This window comes from Galleria mellonella, unplaced genomic scaffold (assembly GCF_026898425.1).
Source record: "Galleria mellonella isolate WM207_F2 unplaced genomic scaffold, CSIRO_AGI_GalMel_v1 utg173, whole genome shotgun sequence".
In the NCBI taxonomy this organism is placed as follows: domain Eukaryota; kingdom Metazoa; phylum Arthropoda; class Insecta; order Lepidoptera; family Pyralidae; genus Galleria; species Galleria mellonella.
Window position 1 is genome coordinate 4,630,476 of NW_026442016.1, and position 20,124 is coordinate 4,650,599.

The following is a 20,124-nucleotide window of genomic DNA, read 5'->3' on the forward strand; positions in this document are numbered from 1 at the left end:
GTATGTATAGACTAATAATATAAAGATAAGTGTATACTGAATAACGGTCAGAAATTGATAGCTAAAAGGCAATCCCATAGTCTCCACAAATAGTGGTCAAACTATAAATGTTGGTTTTTTTTTTGATACGTGAAAATGGTATGGTAACCCCGCCTGCGCTAACGGGATACGCTGGCGGGGCACCAGTGAAGGGTGATCGATGAGAATGAAAACAGGCCAGTTAGCCCATCATGGTGAATTCATCAGGAATTAACCATGATAGTTTCCAGGGGGAACCGCGAGAAGATCAACCTGGTTGGGTATATTGCTAGCAATGGGATTCACAGTCTCCATTACTAACAATCCCTTTCCCCCCTCTATAAATGTTGGTAGTAGCGCGCGTACTAATGATAGCAGACTTAAAAATATTCTAATCAACTAACCATATCACTAGTTGGACTTCCTCAAAATAACACCTTATTCAGTAAAATATAAAAAATACACAAAAATATTTAAAACCAGAAAATGCTGTAAATTGCTGTACCTGTAACACTGTAACAATGTGGTATAAAAAATAAAATCTGCAACTTATAATCACATAACTCAGGAGAAAATCCAGGGTTATCGAATAATTCAGATGAAATATTATGTTCTGAATGAGCACCAGGTTCATCTACTTACAAGAACATGCAAGAAACTAAACTGTTAATTTTTTTCAAACAAATGTTGAGTTCTAAAAATTAAAAAAAAACAGATTACATTTAATGAGTATCACATACGTCGTATTCATAAAATCTTTACAAACAATGAAAATACGTACTTTTAAACAGACCAATCAATGTAACAGAGGAGCCAGCCATCTTGTTAAACACAATTCAACCATATTATAGGAATTTCAAAGACCGTGTCAACCACGCCGCCACCAATCTGGACATTATACAGGTGACTTACTTCATGGTATCTACACAACTGCTTATACTTCCAGCTAACTTACGGATAATGGAAAACATCATTAACTTAATTTAACTGAATTATTCCAACAGGACTGCATACATCTTCGATCACGTTAAATTCAAATATGTTCGGAAAAATATTCACATCAGCATATAAAATTAATACTTATATTTGATTTCTAAAATAACATGTTGGTTGTTCTAAGTCTGTTTAAGCAACACTACTATAATACTTTTTTCAAGGCTAATCCCATGTCTAGGACATGCACGCGACATTGTACGGTTCAACTTGAATGGTTTCCTACCATACCTAATTATAAATACCTAAGCTATTATATAAATTAAATAACTTGCACATATCAACAGTCTCTGTTTTTTTCACCGATGATTACTCGATTGCTACATACTACATGCTCATCTGTGATGTATCATATCATCAGCTGGTGTTTCTCTACATGTCGTCATCATTTATCATTTCAGCTATTAACTGTCTACTGCTGAACATAAGCCTTCCCCATAAGCAACATAATAACATAGCAACCGTAATTAGGCTTTTAGAGATGTTTAAAGACGGACGCTGCTGCCCATCCCTCTACCATTAAGTTTCCTTAGTCACCTTTTACGACAAGAAAGAAAGGGATGGCCAATTCTAAACGAGATCCCACGGCCAACTTCTTTACGTGTACGTGATAAAATCCGAAGTGAAAAATTACTCAAAAAAGTTTAAGTGACCAATATAGTTAAAAAAATCTGCGAACAATTGAAGTAGTCATATAACACGAACAATCGACGATAAACAAGAAGGAATCAAAGCACAAATGTAGTGTAGGATGACCTAATTTTTTTTATACCACTGAGGTGGCAAACAAGCATACGGCCCACCTGATGGTAAGTGGTTACCGTTACCTATGAACACCTGCAATACCAGAGGTATTACGCGTGCATTGCCAACCCTGAAGAAACCTCTTTACCCTAAACTAGATGAAGAGATCATTTCAAATATGTTGCTGGGAATTAATGAATGTAGGCGGACGAAGTCTTTAAGAGATAAACTTGTGTTAAACAACAGACAATTAACAGTTGAAAAGATACATACTTCAGTAAGATCTCACTGCAAAAACAATGTATTATCCCAAATAAGAGAACTTACGCCCTTAGAAACAGATCCAAAGTTTTATCTCGAAATAGGACTCAAACTAGAAGTCTACAAATACCTACATTAATGAAAAAAATTAATACTATGTTCACGTATTAGTAATAAAATAACAATATTCATAAAAGAAAATTTTTCAAATTGATATCACGTACTAAAAAATATCTCATTGCCGTAATAGAGTAAATATAAATAATCCACTATTACTAGATACTAGTATAGTATTATATTATCTGTGGTATTACTAATTAAACTATAATATCGGCTGTACTATTATATTAATAATATCGGCTGTAGAAATATCAACCCATCTTGACAAATGTAGAGGGTCTACTGTGAAATGTTTTGGGAAATTTTGTCGCCAAATGAAAAACAAATTAATTTTTTTATTACATAAATTATTTACATATTAAAACTGTTAAAATATCATTCATTTGGACTTTTATGATAGAATTTATGACGAACAAAATGTTAAGGTCCATTTACTGGACCGATTTCGGCATGAACGAAAACACGAAATTTAGCTCGATAATTCAGAATTTTATTTCATGGTAAACACCCCCCTCCCCCTACAACCCCTGGATTTAACCGATTGTACCGCGCGGGGGTGAACTTGACAGGGTATATTGCGAGCAATGGAACTACTAATCGTCACTAGGGGGAAGGGATTATTAGTAATGCGAACTTCCAGACCCATTGCTAGCAATATACCCTGGCAGATCGACCCCCAAGTGATACCCCCTGGAAACTATCGTGCTGAATTCTAGGTGTATTCATCACGATGGGCTAACTGACCTGTCTTTTCATTTTCACCTATCGTCCCACACTGGTGCTCCGCCAGCTTATACCGTTATCATTAGAAAAAAAACTTAGATTATGAAGTATATACGCTATACTAAGTCTATGAGTCTCCATTGCTAACAATTTTTTAGCAATCCCATTGCTAGCAATGTAGCCTAAAAGGTCAACCTTCATGCGGTCCCCCCAGAAAATCATTTTGGTAAAATTAATACCTGGCGAATTAATCACGATATTTTCAAATGTTATTCCTTATATTTTATTCAGCTTCTAAAAATTTTATGCCTGCCTGCCATAGGTATCTCACTAATGAGACAGGCTATGTTGGCCAAAACATAAGCGCGTGCTTATATTTGGATTTTAATATATATATGTTTTGGTCAACACAGCTGTTTAATGACACATGAATGGAACCAAAACACTTTAAAGTACATAATTTTAATACAAAAAGTTAATTTGGTTATATAAAAAAAATAAAAAATATTGCAATTGAAAGGAGTTTTTCATTAGAATACCAAACAGTTGCGATAACAAAAAATTATACTATGATGTCAATCTCTATTTTTAAAATGTTTTATATGGTTTTATGTTACATACGAGCAACCATTGATGCTGTCTCTCCAGAGCAATTAAGGAACTTAAATTACTATTTCAATCAATTTATCTAGTGATTAGAAAACCATGTTATATAAAACAATTTTTTTTTTAATAATTAGCAATCATACACGACTGTTCACGCGTTTCATGTTATGGGAAATCACACAATAAATAGTTTAATCTTTGAACTAATTCATAAATTCTCATTACAGTAAGTACAAGCCATAGTGATACAGTATTCTTAGTCTACGAAAATAACCATGTAGATACAACCCTACAACCAGCACCATAAACAATATAAAGGTTTTTTAAATATTTCTTGAACAATGTTATCTCGCTATACAGCCATAATTTAATAAAAAGTATACAGATATTTCAAAGCAATATATCAATGTGAATGGGAGTATTCATATTACTGTCTAATAATTCAAAAATATATGTTTATACATGCAACTGTAAATGCAACTATCCAATATAGTAATTATTTGCAACGGACTTCTCGTTTTTGGTTGAATGACAAGACAACTGACAGCTCAAAACTGTCATTTATTTTATGAACATGAAAATTAAATTTGATGCTATTTTCATATTTGATTAGTTAAATTTGGTACTTAATTATTACTTTATAATTTTATCTGTTTTATAAAGCCACACACAATTTCGGTTAATTTTTTTTTTATTTGCTAAAACTCGTATAACGCACGCGCAGAACATCCATCGCCCGAAATCTCCCAGCGCCATATTGAGAGGCGGACGTTGTATGACTTGAGTGATTAATCGTGGTTAGTGCAATAAATTGAAGTGGAACCGTTGATCGTGCCCTATGGATATACATTTGGGTACGTAACAGGTTAAAAATGTAACTACAGTGCCTGTTTTTTGGTGTAATGAGCCCTGACAAATCCATCGTAACCTAGACATAGGCCGTTCTAGTTATCAGTAGATTACCTAGGTATCATCAATCCGCTGTTTGCTCACAGTTTTAATCTTATTAATAAACACGTGTGGTGAATAGCCATAGGTTTCTTGAATCTAGTTACTTTAACAAGATTATACGATCACTTTGCAAGGTTCCACGGTCGTATATAAGCGGATTCCGAAGTGTTTATGTCGGCAGTTGACAGAAGCGTTTATGTATATGACCGATCATAAGTCACCACACCCAGTGACCGCCGGATTGTCGGTTTTAGTATTTAACAGTTTCTAGTTCGGATGATTGTTCGCGCGTCGTCGCGTTGGTACGTGATACAGTGAATTATATCGTGAACTATCGTGAAATGTGAGTGTAATAATAATGTCATTTCTAGGAGTGGTGTGCCTCGGTTGAAAGGCCTGCCGAAAGGACAGGGCTCCGCGCTCGAGGACAGTTTGCGGCCCTCCGCTCTGAGGAATCATGGAGTGCTGCATGTCAGAAGAAGCCAAAGAACAGAAAAGAATCAATCAAGAGATAGAGCGGCAACTCCGAAAGGACAAAAGAGATGCCAGGAGAGAACTCAAACTGCTCCTGCTCGGTAAGTTTACACCACCTTTCTATGCATTTAAGCTTTACATATATATATAACCTCATATTAATGTTCTAATGTCAGTGAGAGGTTAGTAACAACTTTATAAAATGTTACCCTATGAAATATTTCTATTTAATTGAAGATGGTTTATCTGATTGACAACTTTTATTAAGAAATAGTTTTGCCATTGATAAGATAGTAATATATATTATATATCTATATCTTAAATAGTATCAGATTTATTTTATTCTTGATAAGAAAGATAAGCATCTCATTAAATATCCAATTGGTTCCATTATATTCTGATTTAAAATATACAACAAATACTATATATATATATAGTTACTATCTCATAAATAATTAAAATTTTGGTGTGGTTCAGACCTCTGTTTATTGATATTAATGGGAATATCAATGTGAATTTTTATTTATTTTATATTGAGAATACCAAAAAAGTTGACCATTTACTTGCACCCTAATACAATTTATTTATATATTGTATTATCATAAATATGGATATAAATAGATGCTGCAACTGTAGTGAGTAATATTGTTAGTAGAAATATATTTTAGGGATGCTCATGGAAATTATTAACTGTCTAAATATCTAGACATATAGATAAACAATATCACAGACAGACATTAAATATAAATATATATTCCAATAATATTTGATATTTCTGAAGAGTAGTGTGTATTACATATCCTTCAGACAGACTCACATCATGGCTCACATATTCTTTCTTCATAGCAAAAATAGATAAGACATTAGTTAAGTGATCATAAATTCTTTATAAACTTTACATTATGACTAGTCTAAACTGGTCAGATAACTATATGAGACAGATAAAAGAAACACTAGGTGTCTTATCGAATAAGGAGGTTAAGGATATGGCCTGGGATAGAACTGGTTGGAGGAAGATGCATGAATTAGTTGCACCGACAAGAGGAAACTCTTAAATGAAAAGAAGACTCTTCAGTCATAAACTAACCAAACTTTTAACCTAACTGCCCCCAGTGACAATATATTATTTAGTAAAATTTATTTGGCAATGCAGTAAGGATACGAAGATTTGCATAGATTTGATAACATTGCCTTGCATTGTTTGAAATTTAACAATATTCAAAATTAAAATTAATAGCTTAAAGATATTTTATTTATTATTACCATTTATTAGAATGCATATTGATTTAACACATCTAGGTTCTATAGAGCATCTAGATATTTCATGAATATTACTTTCCATGATTTGTAAGAGATGAAATTTAATGTAATAATTTCAATAAACTATGATAATTTTCCTTGATTCTCTTGATGTTTGGATCAGTTTACACTAGCTATGGTCATGAGTACTAATCATAAACCATGCAATGCGAAAGTCTAAAAGTTAATACTCCTCATTGTCCATGTACTTGTATATCTTAATATAATTGTTTTTTTTTTATATATATAATTGTATGAATATAAATAAATTTGCTATTTATATTATTTTATGTTTCTTTATTTTATTAAATGAAAAAAATATAAAGAGAGATATAATATGCCTTATTTGCACTGCACATATAATGCTTTGTGTATTTAAACCATATCATAATGTAACCAAATTTAATATGAATGGTTTGAAAATTATTTTCAATCTCCCAAGAAAGTTTTTCAATTGCATGAATGAATATTAACTAGTACATATTTGTATATAGTGTTTTAAACCATTTTGACAACTATTGATTGATGTTAGAGGAACAACAATCAACAATTGTACAGTACAGTACAATAGAAACTGCTCTGTAGGTAGGTACTAATTTCTAATAATATTATGAGTGTGAAAGTTTGAATTTACATAGCAGTGAGAAAGTGTTAGTTGCCACATATTTTGGTGGATTTAAATTTGTCCAGTGAAATTTAGACAAACCAAATCCCATGTTAACCAAAATGTTAACAATCTTCCCAATGTCTCTGCCTACCTCACCTAAGAATATAATTGTAAGCATTTTCTATATATTTATAAAATGAAATACATGTGAAAAGATCAATAACATATTCTATGGTGATAAAATATTTTTTATCATTTCGTATGATAAATTTAAAACAATATATGTTCTAAAATTAATATTTATTGTTGTCACTTTTTAATTTGATAGAGTTCATTGTTTTATGTGTACATAAAATTCAAACACTGTAACATAACATAAACAGAAGTAAGATTATTTTTTATTTATTATATTTATTTTTTTGATTTATTATTTTTATAGTTTGAAGTAATATATTTATTTATGTATATTTTAATACAAGTACATGGAATGTGTAAAAAATTATAATCATATATTATTTTTCTATGTAATAAATACCCTTATTATTTACATTACTTCACTATACACTACAGCTAACACTAAACCCAATTAATCTTTGCAGATTTTGCCAAATGAATGAAAAAATTACCACTCTACTTTGTATGTTCTTATATTCCATTCGAGCACAATAAAATATCTCCCTTTAAGAATACACATTAAAAAAAAAAATATTTTTTTTATTCAAGTAAACTTAATAGTAACCATAAACATTTTTGAATCGTCTTTTTTATGAATCTACCATTTAGTTCGGAATGCAATTTCAGCTGTGGAGAATGGGCAAGGAATACACTCTTCATCATAAGCAGATAAACAGCATTCTTTAATTTTTATCTGCCAGTAAAAAGTCCGCCTTTCAATTATCCTAAAATTTCTAACAAGACTACAGATCTACAGGTTGTGATAATAGCCCAAAGATATATATAAAATAAACACATGTTCACACAGAGGTGGCGCCTATCGCGCATGCCTTGTCTTGTATAGTTTTATGCGCAATCCTCACTTGTTTTTAAAGACAACCATTTCGGACTTGCGCATAGACAAGCGCAATGATACCAAGCACTAGGCCGTGTATAAATCTACATACCACGCGTTAAAACTCACACAAACTCGTATAATTCTCATGGATATCTCCATAAACACTTTCTATATATCGTAGATTTTTTGAATCGTTGCAACTTCCGTACAGTTTCAATGTTTCCTTCCGTCTACCGTGTTACCATAGAGTAAGGAACAAATGGTAGAAAGCGTTCTTTAGTGGTATTTTGTTAGCATTGAGATCAACTGGTAAAAATGCCTTTTGTAGCATTTTGTACAGTTTATATGAGTGTATATGACCTTTATTCTGCATTTCATAAAATTATTTGAAATTTGAAAAATATAACGCATGAAACGAAACAGAATCAGTCATTAAAAGAATGAGGTCCCGTCTTCAGTTTTCCGTTTACTATATAATATATATTATCAAAAAATGTACCAGAAACATTTAAAAGTTCGGTAACGCACAAGCAACTCCTCTTGTATTGCAGATGTTCATGGGCGACTGTAGTCCTTTTTCATCAGGTAGACCGTCTGCTCATTTGCCTGTCTAACAATAAAAAGAAAATTCATACAAAAAATATAATGATATATTTTCAACTTACTAAACAAATTTTGTTTTTTTTTTTTTCTTTCTCTGAAAACCTTCAACGGATTATTATGGGCATTTAAAAATAATATGAAAACAATGTAACAGTTTTCATTCTTTGTTCAACGAATAGTTTTTTGTCCTTTTGGGCCACATTAGGTTATAGTGTATTATATGGATTTACATACATCTGAAAATATAGAAGAAATTAGCTTTTTGCTCACTACTTCGTACGCGTGTATTTCGGAAGTAGGAAAACCAATGAAATCTGTATAAAACATTAGTATACTTCTAGGTGCCCGATTAAAATGAAACATACACCATATTTTAAATTAGACCTTCAGGGACACAACTATAAAAGCTGCATTAAATTTGGTCTATTCGATTTTTGCATGAAACCGGAAAAAAAAAAAAACACAGAGACAGACAAAATTTCTAAAAAATATTGTTTTAACATCTAATTGTCTTATTAAGGCCCCTCATATTATTTTTTCTTAAATATCTTCCATATAACTACAATATCTGTGTCTTGTTTCAATTTTATTACGTTAGTAAAATAGAAGCAGGAAGATTGGTTACGCTTTTTGTTTTACAACTGTCTGCAATCAACTTTATTGAAATCCCGAATTTTTAGAATTCTTCATCTATTAATCATTTTGATTCATATCAAAATTATTAATAGAGAGATCGGATTATACTTTGATAGTTTAGCTAATTAGGTTTCATCAATTTCAATCCTACGCTTTCAGCAAAGCTCAAGCTAGCAACAAGGCTTATCTTCATAGCTATCCATACTCAGGTAACATTTGAAATTGTGATCTATCAACTTTACGTATGGGAATTTGTCACTTCGTAATGTGCACGTACTTAAATACATGCCCATGAACTTGATAAGAGTGATGAAATTGTCACAGTGACATATTCTACGTGCGTGCTAGCTCTGTGGGATTTAACATTGCAACGTACCTATTATGGTAAATATTCCATATGACACTAGCTGCAATTCATCTAAGTTTAATCGTGAACGTGAACTAGCAGCGAGTGTTGCCACTAAAAGTACACTTTCACCTTTGAACAATGGACAAATCAAAGAACCGAATCAACCTGTTATATTCTGGCAACTATCACGCATTGCTGCCATAACTGACACCAAACTTGTGATGAGCATAATTAATAAATAAATATAATATAGTATCGTACATTTATGCATAACGGATTAGTTTTCCAATAATTTGTCTAATCTATAAAACCTGTTATCGACCCTAAGGGGCACGCGGTTCCTCTAGTTTGTATTGCTTTTGATAGCGTCCCGATCCTAACTGTATGAGTCACTTCCGTGTACTTATCAATTTCTAAAATTGGAATTTTCTGACTGACCGATAATAAACGTTTTACATAAGAGCGCAGATTTATAATCATATTCGTACTGTTTCTGTACCTTCTTGTGATAAATAATGAATATTTAATATGTACCTTATACCCATCATTAGGTATCTCATCTTATACACATTTCTACAGGATAAACATGGAAACATAGATTACACTGTGTCGCCTCCTATTCATGCATCGCTACGCCCAAAGATTATCTTCTGTGGATATCCTCTAATTTCCACCTCATAATCCTTTCCATGCATGTGGTCCCGGTATAGAATGCTTATTAGTAATAATATTCCTTTCCCGTGGGTGTTGAAAGAGGCAACTAAGGGAATATAATGTTCGAGGGATGGGCAACAGCGTCCCTCTTAAGACATCACCAAAACCTAACTGCGGTTGCCAACCTGCCTGCCACGCCTGTCTGCCTGCAGCGTAGCAACTACTGGCAAAACAGTTAACGCCTTATATGGTGATGATGATAAATCATATCCTTACAATTGAAACACAGTTATACAAATACATTTGCTTGAAGCTGGGCAAGAACTAACATAGGCCAAAGTTCATTTGTTTATAAAACTGGAAGAACTGGAAACTAAAGAAAATTTTTTTTTTGTTTGATACTTTATAACTCCGTGGGTTGTAAACCGATTTGGAAAATTATTTTTTTATCTGAAAGGATATACTTACAGATTGTTCCCTTTTCATCAAACTAATTTCATCAAAATCAGATCAGTATTTAGTTTTGAAATCAAAGTAACTTGTTTTGCCATAAATGAAGTTCATTTTTTGTAGAACACAGTCGTAATTTTATATTACTAAAGTAATAAACAAGCATACCGCCCATATGTTGGATATACATGTATATTTTAAAATTTTTGCTTCACCTACTACCAGCTAGTTTTATTTTAAATTTATTTATTATTTAATATTTGCTGATAAACTAATACTAATAAAACTGTCATAGTTGCTAAATAAAAATATATTATTTAGGAGGGGTAGAGAATAAAATAGAGGAAAATATAAACCAGTAATACCGAATATTTTTGGTTCACAAATTATATTTTATTCAATAGAAAAAAGTCAAATGCTGTCTTCTCCATAACACCAATATTAAGTAATGCATATTGTTTTATTTCCGTACGGTCCCGACATGAAATGGACCACCCTATTCTTTCCCGTGGGCGTCGTAAAAGGCGATTATGAGAACTAAATAGTCGAAGGATGGGTGCAACTTCCCTCTTAAAACATCGCCAAAACCAAACTGCGGTTTACCAATCCGCCTGCCATACGTGATAACTACTGGCAAAACCTCTCCAGTGGTATGGATAAGGCCTATGTTCAGCAGTGATCAATTAACAGCTAATATGATGATGATTGTTTTACTTATTAAGTAGGTACTTACTGAACTCACCACATAAACTCGTTATTGAACAAAATAGAATTGTCTACCTATTTCCTGCCATGTCATCTCAATTCGAACATAGTTTCCGTTAGCTTACTCAACAGTAGATAACTAATACGATTTTTTAAACTATTAATGTGGCAAAGCATACGGCCCGTACAATGGTAATCGATTACCGTAGACTGTATACGCCTGCAACACCAAGATTGTCAACTGTATTACGCCCTTTTTAATGGATTCCATGCTGTAGTCTCTAGGGAAAACTTTGGCAGGAAGTTCATTCCGCATTTGTTTATGATTCAATTCTATTCAATAGGTACTGGCGAGTCAGGCAAGTCAACATTTATCAAGCAGATGAGAATCATCCACGGCTCCGGCTACAGCGACGATGACAAGCGTGGATTTATCAAGCTCGTCTATCAGAACATCTTTATGGCGATGCAAAGTATGATACGCGCTATGGATCTACTCAAAATACAATACGGGAATCCGTCCAATGTAGTGAGTATTTATATCACATTCTAATATAATTTTATACATCGCGCTCTTGCGGTTTAATAATATAAATACTATATTATCCTATGTTTTAAGACCCCAATGGTTGCCAGCTCCAATCTGTCTAACACTGAAAATAAAGACTTAATCAGTTTACCGTTATATTTAACTCTCCATTTATGATAAACAGCGTTAACATACCTAATTAATCCGAGAATAAACCTCACCTTTTTGCCATTTGCGAATATATTTGTATCAAAATACAAATATATTCATCAGAATGCAAAGTAAATCATAAGCATTTTTAATTCATCTTTTTAACTTTATAAAAATATTTGGCAAAACACAGTAGTAAAATCTAAAACTAAAGTATTGTAAAAACCATCGCAACTATCATATATCAATAACAAACCCAAATCCAGCTCTCAAAAAATGTTATGGTCGTAGTCACCCGGAAATCGGCCAAATACGAGTAAAAGTATGAACACGCTCATGATCCATATAATTCCTACAAAGCAGATGTTTACAAAATATATGATGCCCTGACCAAGATGTACAGTGTATAGCAAACACTAGTAAATTAATAAACCTATAATATGTGTTTATTTGCATATCACAATGTCACATTAATAGCCACGTGCATTAAAATTTATCAACGGTTAAATTTGTGGTTAAGATCAAAATTGTGATGTTTCTACTTTTAACTGTTAACAGTTAATTTTACAGAAAAAGATAATTTTTGACTAGTCACATTATGTGTTAAATTACATTATTACCAGTTAGTGTAACTGTTAACTGTCAAAATTGTTGTAGATTTGATTCACTCAGCTATTAGAATCTAAGCTACTGAGACGGTTACTGCTATTATTTATTGTAATTGAAAATTTAATCTTCTGTTTCTTTTCTTGAAAATTTTTATAATTTTATCGATATGTATGTGTAAATCGTGAAAGTACTTGGTCCCAAGTCTATTAAGGTGGCCTGCCCATTGTACCCACAACGGTGGATTCGCGCTTGATCAATGCTAAATCTAGTTTTGAGCATTTACTTATATATATATATATATATATATATATATATATATATATTGAACGGTGTGGACTGCCGTTCGGTGAGCGTGGACTGTAGGGGCGTTGGTTCAGGCTGGAGTGAAACACAGGGATTACTATTCTGAAGCCTCCGGTACCGTCTGAAGAGAGTATTTTTTCTTTTATCGTCCTATTTCTTCTCGAGTGTAGTGCGTCGCTGCCCGGAAGCGAATGCCGCTCGACGGGAGGGCCTATCTTTATACCCGCCCGCTCGCACGATAAGATCGCGATAGCGATCTGTGCGAGCGGGACGGGGCGAAAATGAACGAGACGCGTGTCTCTTCAGATCGGTACTCTATAGCGTCTATTTATTTATTTTATCAATTTACAATTTCTTAATTCTATTTATTGTTACAATTTCTATATATATATATATATATATATATATATATATATATATATATATATATATAAATTACGATATATATATATATCTCCCGCCGCAGCTCTCGTAGCTGGAGTTAATCGCGTCGCTCGATGTCGATGTGGGCAGGATGCCCTTGTTCGTCCGCAAATCTCGCCGTCTGGTTAGGTCGCCACCACCACGCCTCGCGGCCACGTGTTGCGAGGCAAGGTCCCATCAGCTATCAGGACCATCCATTTTGATTTGTGTGACGGGTAGGTACTCCTTCACCCACCGGTTCCAGAAGCAATCAGCTATGGCATAATGCCTGGCAGTGGGACGCGCGATGGACCGCCCAATATGAAGTGATTGGGGGTTAGGGCGCTGTCGTCGTCTGCCGATGTTGACACGTGGGTTAGCGGTCGACTATTGAGGGTGTGCTCGACCTCGACCAGCAGAGTGTGGAGGACCTCTTCCTTGGGGGCCCGCTCGTTCAACGTGGCGGCTAGTGCGGTCTTCACGCTACGCAAGCCGTTCCCACGCACCTCCCATGAAGGGTGCGCTCGGGGGAATGTAGCGCCACCGGATGAAATGGACTGATGACTCTTCTTGGATGGCTTCCTCGGCTGCTTTCTTCAGTTCGACGTCAGCACCTTTGAGGTTGGTGCCTTGGTCGGACCATAGCTCAGTGGGACACCCTCTGCGGCTTATGAAGCGCCGCAGGGCCATTATGGCGGAGTCCGTGCTGAGGCTGCCGGCGATTTCTAGGTGGACTGCGCGCGTCGTTTGAAGAGCACTCCGTATCGTTTCTGGTGAACTGTCACGGTCATTAGTCTAGGCCGGTGAACGTGAACGGTCGTTGATGATGCGCCAACCTGCTCTGTGGAGTTGATGGCTAATGACACCTCTTCAGTTCACTGCGGATAGGCGCAACACCCACAAGTGTTGTCGCACCTCGTTCGTGGTGATCTATGGTGAAGTTTCCGATGCACCCATGCGATATAGGCGCACCCAGGCGTGGTTTCCGTCGACGATGGGGGCTCTCGTTGCTCGGCTGACAAATCGGCGGCGGCCGCTATTCTCGATCGAAGTCGCAGAAATGACGACCGACAGCTGTATGAGTCGACTGGATGACGGCAGCTGTTTATGTTTCAATACTGCGATTTCGTTGCCGAACGCCTCTTGTTGTATTCCATAGTCGTATCTAGGTAGTGTGTGTCTATATATGGACTATATATATCTTCGTCTTCTCTATCGATAGTGGGGTCGGCGCTCTCTTTCTTCTTGTTTCTTTTTCGGATATACTGGTAGGTCGATGAACTGCAACACCCGTGCTACTGCGAACAAGTTTATATATATATATATATATATATATATCTTCACGCGGCCACTGTTCTTATATATATAGTATATATATACAGGGTCGTCCTTCTTCCATAATATATCCCGCCGGTAACGGACGATATAGGGCGCGACGTTCTTCTTCATATAGACCTCTTCGGTGCGATCCCCAGCGATTCGAGCGCGAAATGTTGCTTCATCATTTCTTCCATCGATTGTTCCTCTTCAATGTGTCGTCACTATGTGGCTGATTCTGTGCACCTGCTGTCTTGTCCTGCCGCGACTCGTACCGTGCAACCCATCCCAATTTTGAGTGATGCGACCGGCTGCGTGTCGGATCCTCTTCTGACTAAATGGTGCCAGTTGTCTTGCCCCAGCAGTACCGTCGGTTTGCCCTCTTCGTAGACCAATTCCCTCTCTATGTCCCGCAGATGTGGACAGCCCTTGATGACGCTGCGTGGTACCGACTGCGGTGATAACTGCAGTCTGTCCATCGTCCGTGCCCCCACTGTGTATTCTTGTGAATTCCGCCCGCGGATCTTGAAGTGAACACGCGTCGATTGAGCTGCGTTGATCCGCGCCCCGGCCACACCTTCCATGTAGAATGGTGCGGTGGGACCGGTAGCACCGATTCGCTCCGCCACCGTCGTCTCGATGATGGTGCAAGTCGACCCGTCGTCCAGTAGCGCGTAGGTGTCGCACGTTCCCATATCGGCAGGATCTTCAGGAACGCGATCTTGTCGTTTTCCCTTGCCGATGCGGTGATTGCAACTTGTCCTCGACGACGTGTGTTGTTACTTCATTCTCCGGCTGTTGTCGCGTGGTGTGCAGCAGAGGGTGATGAGTCTGCGTGCACTCATCTACTCCACATCTCTTGCTCTTGCAGGCGTGGCGAAATCTTCTTACTTTGAGGCAACGGAAACACAGCCTATGAGTCTTCGCTAACTCCCATCTCGCCGATGTGTCTGCTTCCTTCATCGTCTTGCAGTCCGATGGAGCGTGTCCCTCTCGTCGACACATCGGGCACGGTGGTGTAGCGGGTTTCTCCTGCGTCGTGTATGTCTTCGCCGTCTTCCTAGGAGCGGACTCCCGCCGGTCTTCGGACGGTATCTCCTCGGCGGGGGCGAAGTTTCCACATCGTGCGGCGGTCCTTTGCAGGATCTGAGAGAGTGTTATGAGGTCCGGTTGTCCCTCCGGTTGGTCGTTATCGTAGTACTTGAAGCGTAGTACCGACGGCATCTTCTCTGTGACGTTTCTCACTATTTCTTCGTTGTATAGGTAGTGACTCTTGATCGTGGCGACGACGTTCTGCACCTTGCTTGCGAAGAGGCAGACGTCTCTTGCGTTGTCCGAGAGTCGTGGTAGCGCGCGGAGTTTGTTCAGTTCGGCTGTGACGAGTGCTCCAGGGCGGCCGAACCTCGCGGCTAACATCTTCATTACTTCTTCTGCGGTCGTAGACCCGACGAATAGGGAGCGTGCCGCGTCCTTTGCGGCCCCCTTCAAGCTTCTGCGCAGTCTTGCTAGGTTCTCTTGTTCTGTGAGTTGACTTGCGCTCTCTTCATAGGCCATCTTCCATGGTAACCACTCGCTCGACGATCCATTGAAGACTGGCAACTCGGTGACTCTTGACGCTGTGGAGGGCAGTATGTTGCGAGCGGCCATCTGCATGGCGATCGCAAACTCATTACAATCGATGCCCACCTTCAGCACCGGTTCTTCTTTCTTCATCGACTGCATCGCTGCTGCTATCGTAGGAATGGCGGCATGTGGGTCAACGTGGCGTGCGTGGTCCCGGTGAAGTGCGTCGCTGCTCGGCTGTGGCGGCGGCGCTCTCGAATCCTCTTCAACGGGTCTCGATGGGACGAACCCCTGACGCTTGCCGGTGACTTCTTCTATCTCTGGTACATGCGGCTCCATCGTGAGTGCTAGCGTGCTTCGATGAACCCAATCCGACGTTCGTTCTCTTCTGACGGTAGCGTCGTTGTCTTCTACTTCCTCGTCGTCCTCTGATTCGGCTTCCAGGGCGGCGACACGTGCGGCGGCCAATTCCACCTCCTTTCGAAGTAGCTCCTCCCGTGCCTTGGCCAGAGCCTTCTTCTTCTGCGAGGCCGTGGTGCGAACCGTGCGTGCCGTGCCGTGCTTCGGTTCCTTCTTCCTTGCTGTCTCCTCTGTTGTTCCTGTGGCTTCGGTAGTCTCCGTGGCTCCTGTGGTCGTCGTATCGCCGGACGTGTTCGTAGTCGATGTGGTGGCGGCGGTAGACGACGTGGCAGCGACAGAAGGCATTCTGACAGCCGCAGACGACGTGGTGGCAGCAACGGACGGCGTGGCAGCGACGGACAGCGTTCCGGCGGCCGTAGTCGACGTGGTGGCGGCGGACGTTGTGGCTTCGGTGACGGCGATTTTTTGTTGCGACGACTTCATGTTTCTCGTAGTCGGCATTTCAGCGATCCGGCTTCAGAATGGTCTTCCTCCAGCGATCCGGCTTCTCGATGTACCAACGGTGTTCCTCCAGCAATCCGGCTTCTCGAAGGACCACGATGTGCGGTGTGGACTGCCGTTCGGTGAGCGTGGACTGTAGGGGCGTTGGTTCAGGCTGGAGTGAAACACAGGGATTACTATTCTGAAGCCTCCGGTACCGTCTGAAGAGAGTATTTTTTCTTCTTGTCCTATTTCTTCTCGAGTGTAGTGCGTCGCTGCCCGGAAGCGAATGCCGCTCGACGGGAGGCGGCCTATCTTTATACCCGCCCGCTCGCACGATAACGTTTCCAACTCGCGATAGCGATCTGTGCGAGCGGGACGGGGCGAAAATGAACGAGACGCGTGTCTCTTCAGATCGGTACTCTATAGCGTCTATTTATTTATTTTATTTCAATTTACAATTTCTTAATTCTATTTATTGTTACAATTTCTATTCGTAGGTAATAACGACAACACGCAAAGGAATACTTTATTTAACTTACACTATCTTAAATCTATGTAAATCTATATAAAATAACAGAATACAGAAACGATTAACTAGGGACTTAACAACTATAAATTACGATATATACAAATAATGTCGCGAACATATATATATATATATATATATATATATATATATATATATATATATATATATATATATATATATATATATATATATATATATATATATATATATATTATATATATACAAAATTTGGAATCTCAATAAATTGCTGACAATAAATTGACGACTGGTATCTAAATGGGTACAGTCAGTCACTGCGCCAAGCTTCCAAAAAAACTACATGTTTTAACACGGAATGGGGAATTTGAAACCGCAACTAAATTACATAGGAGTGTAGTGAGCTAATGGCATTTACAAATTATACACAGCTGATGCTAATTCCATAATTGCCATATTTTCCTCATAAACATGCCAATAGAATTATTATTAGATAGCATTTATCTGTATATAACAATATTCTATCGAATCATAGAGTGTGTTGTTTATACATGTAATATATTTTATGAGTTTAAACCCATTTAAACAATTTTTATATATTGAAACAATTTTTTTATAAAATCGATTCCTTTCTTTAATTTTGTTGGGTTACAAATTCAATAACGTTAACATGAAGTGGAAACCTCCCGCTCTATGAATAGCTTAACATTGTCGAAGTAACAATGCAGCCCATACGAAATTTGGGGTACTTTGTTAAAAAAATAGGCATAGACAAATATTTAGGAGTTATTGTCTCAAATTTATGAACTGTAGAATAAAATAAAAAGTAATCAATGCGTTAACATCCAATCTCGAAAATGGTCCACGTGTGTACCAAGTTTCATTCAAATCATGTTTAAGTATCATCATTAAATTTTCACATCTTTAAACCCTATTGATAAACTATATCACATAGTACCCCATATTTGTTATGAATGAAAATGGATTCGTAACCCCGCCTATCTAATACTACGCTAATGATTACCAATAGAGTAACCGTTAGCGAAATACTAGTAGGGATAATAGATGAGATTAAAGTCAGTTCATGCATCAATTTACAAGAAGCAGCTGCAAAAAGAGCGCTTGGCTATATTATTAGGTAACCCTCTTCCTTAATCCTAATATACCTCATAAAGGAATACAGTTATGAACGTATTTATATTTAATTTTTAAAATATATCTTTCCAACACAATCGTCTTACAAATTACAGGAAAAGGCGGAGTTGATATCATCGATTGACTTTGAGAGTGTAACAACATTCGAAAGCCCATACGTGGAGGCAATCAAGGCGCTATGGTCCGACTCCGGCATACAAGAGTGTTACGATCGCAGGCGAGAGTACCAGCTCACCGATTCAGCCAAATAGTAAGTGTCACTAACCATATTTCGAGTATATTTATTTTGGTAAACCGTGCTATATTCTGGTGCCGATTTCGTTTTATAATAAGAAGAAAAAATTTTGTAGGAAAATTGTTTTTTATACACACATATTTTTAGTTTTCCTTTTTACTTATATTTATGTCAAAATAAATGAAATATATTTTTTTTTTTTATTTTATTCTATGTAACTACTTAAATGTAGACGGTAAAAAATATTTATAAAGTTAGGGTATTGATCAAGTCAGGGGTTACTTGATTAATATTTTTTTATTATCTAATACAAAGTAATATATCATATAAATGGCCCGAACAGAGATTGTACTGGTGTCTGCCGCTAAGTAAAATCATGTTATCATTATTAGTTACCGACATGGCAAGTTTAGAAAACATTATTAATAAATCAAATGGGCAATATAACGATTACCTCACCAACGGCACACGCGGTATTGTATTCTGGCATGTATTCATGAGTAATCAATCGAACTCGTATGTAGGTAATCCTCCTAATATAAATAATGGTGAGGCAAAATGATATGGAAATTAATAAGCTAAGTGGATTGACTCCACATTGTTTTATCATTTAAATTTATATTTATTACAAATTATAATTATTATATAGTTTATATTTGTTAAAACTTACACAACAAAAAGGTTTAACATCAAAAATTGCGTGTCTGATAATATCAAAATTTTAATAATAAAAAATACCGGGGGTCACTGGTAGCCGCCGTCTGCCACTTGAAATTTAATTATCTTCGGCGGATTGCGCACAATACGAATCTTACGTCACTCTTAAAAGTAGAGTAATGACTACTCTCTGACTACCCCATCGCGTATTGCAGTTTGAGTATATATATTCACTTAATTGATTTTTAAAACCACTGCTGGAATAAAATTCAGAACAAACCTAACCGACATGGTAATAAACCTCTGACTACCCCATCTGGAAATTTAGATGTGAGCTAATTTTTATTTATTTCATTTTTAAAATCACTGCAGGAACAAAACTACATCAAACCGCCTGGCGCCTGGTAACGTGATAATAATGGGCTCTATTCCCCTTTTGTTTCAAATCCATGCCCGCTAGTGGCAATCATTAAACGTTTTATTTGTTAGGAAGCCACATTAAAAAATTTTGTTTATGAACCCTACTATTGTTGCTTCTGTTGTTGAAAATACTATCCAAAACATCTGTACTAGTTCTTTTTTATGTTAAACATCAAAATCAGATATCTTAAAATAGAGAATTGCAAACGGCAAACAGTGACATATCAAAGC

General features: G+C 36.9%; 1 protein-coding gene across 6 annotated transcripts in view; it reads left to right on the top strand.

The window, feature by feature from the left end:
• Nucleotides 1-4,097: 4,097 nt before the first annotated feature.
• The window catches only part of LOC113515708 (guanine nucleotide-binding protein G(q) subunit alpha), a 29,417-nt gene continuing 13,390 nt past the window's right edge, over nucleotides 4,098-20,124 (top strand). For 5 of the 6 annotated variants that reach the window (XM_052893391.1, XM_031909998.2, XM_052893389.1 and 2 more), the window contains exons 1-4: nucleotides 4,559-4,718; nucleotides 4,788-4,991; nucleotides 11,550-11,734; nucleotides 18,677-18,831. In XM_052893391.1, coding sequence (XP_052749351.1) covers nucleotides 4,874-4,991; nucleotides 11,550-11,734; nucleotides 18,677-18,831 — 458 coding nt within the window. In that variant the 5' untranslated portion in view covers nucleotides 4,559-4,718; nucleotides 4,788-4,873. Of the gene's footprint in view, nucleotides 4,320-4,558; nucleotides 4,719-4,787; nucleotides 4,992-11,549; nucleotides 11,735-18,676; nucleotides 18,832-20,124 lie in introns of those variants that run through there. The other variant, XM_031910008.2, reaches the window with a different exon arrangement.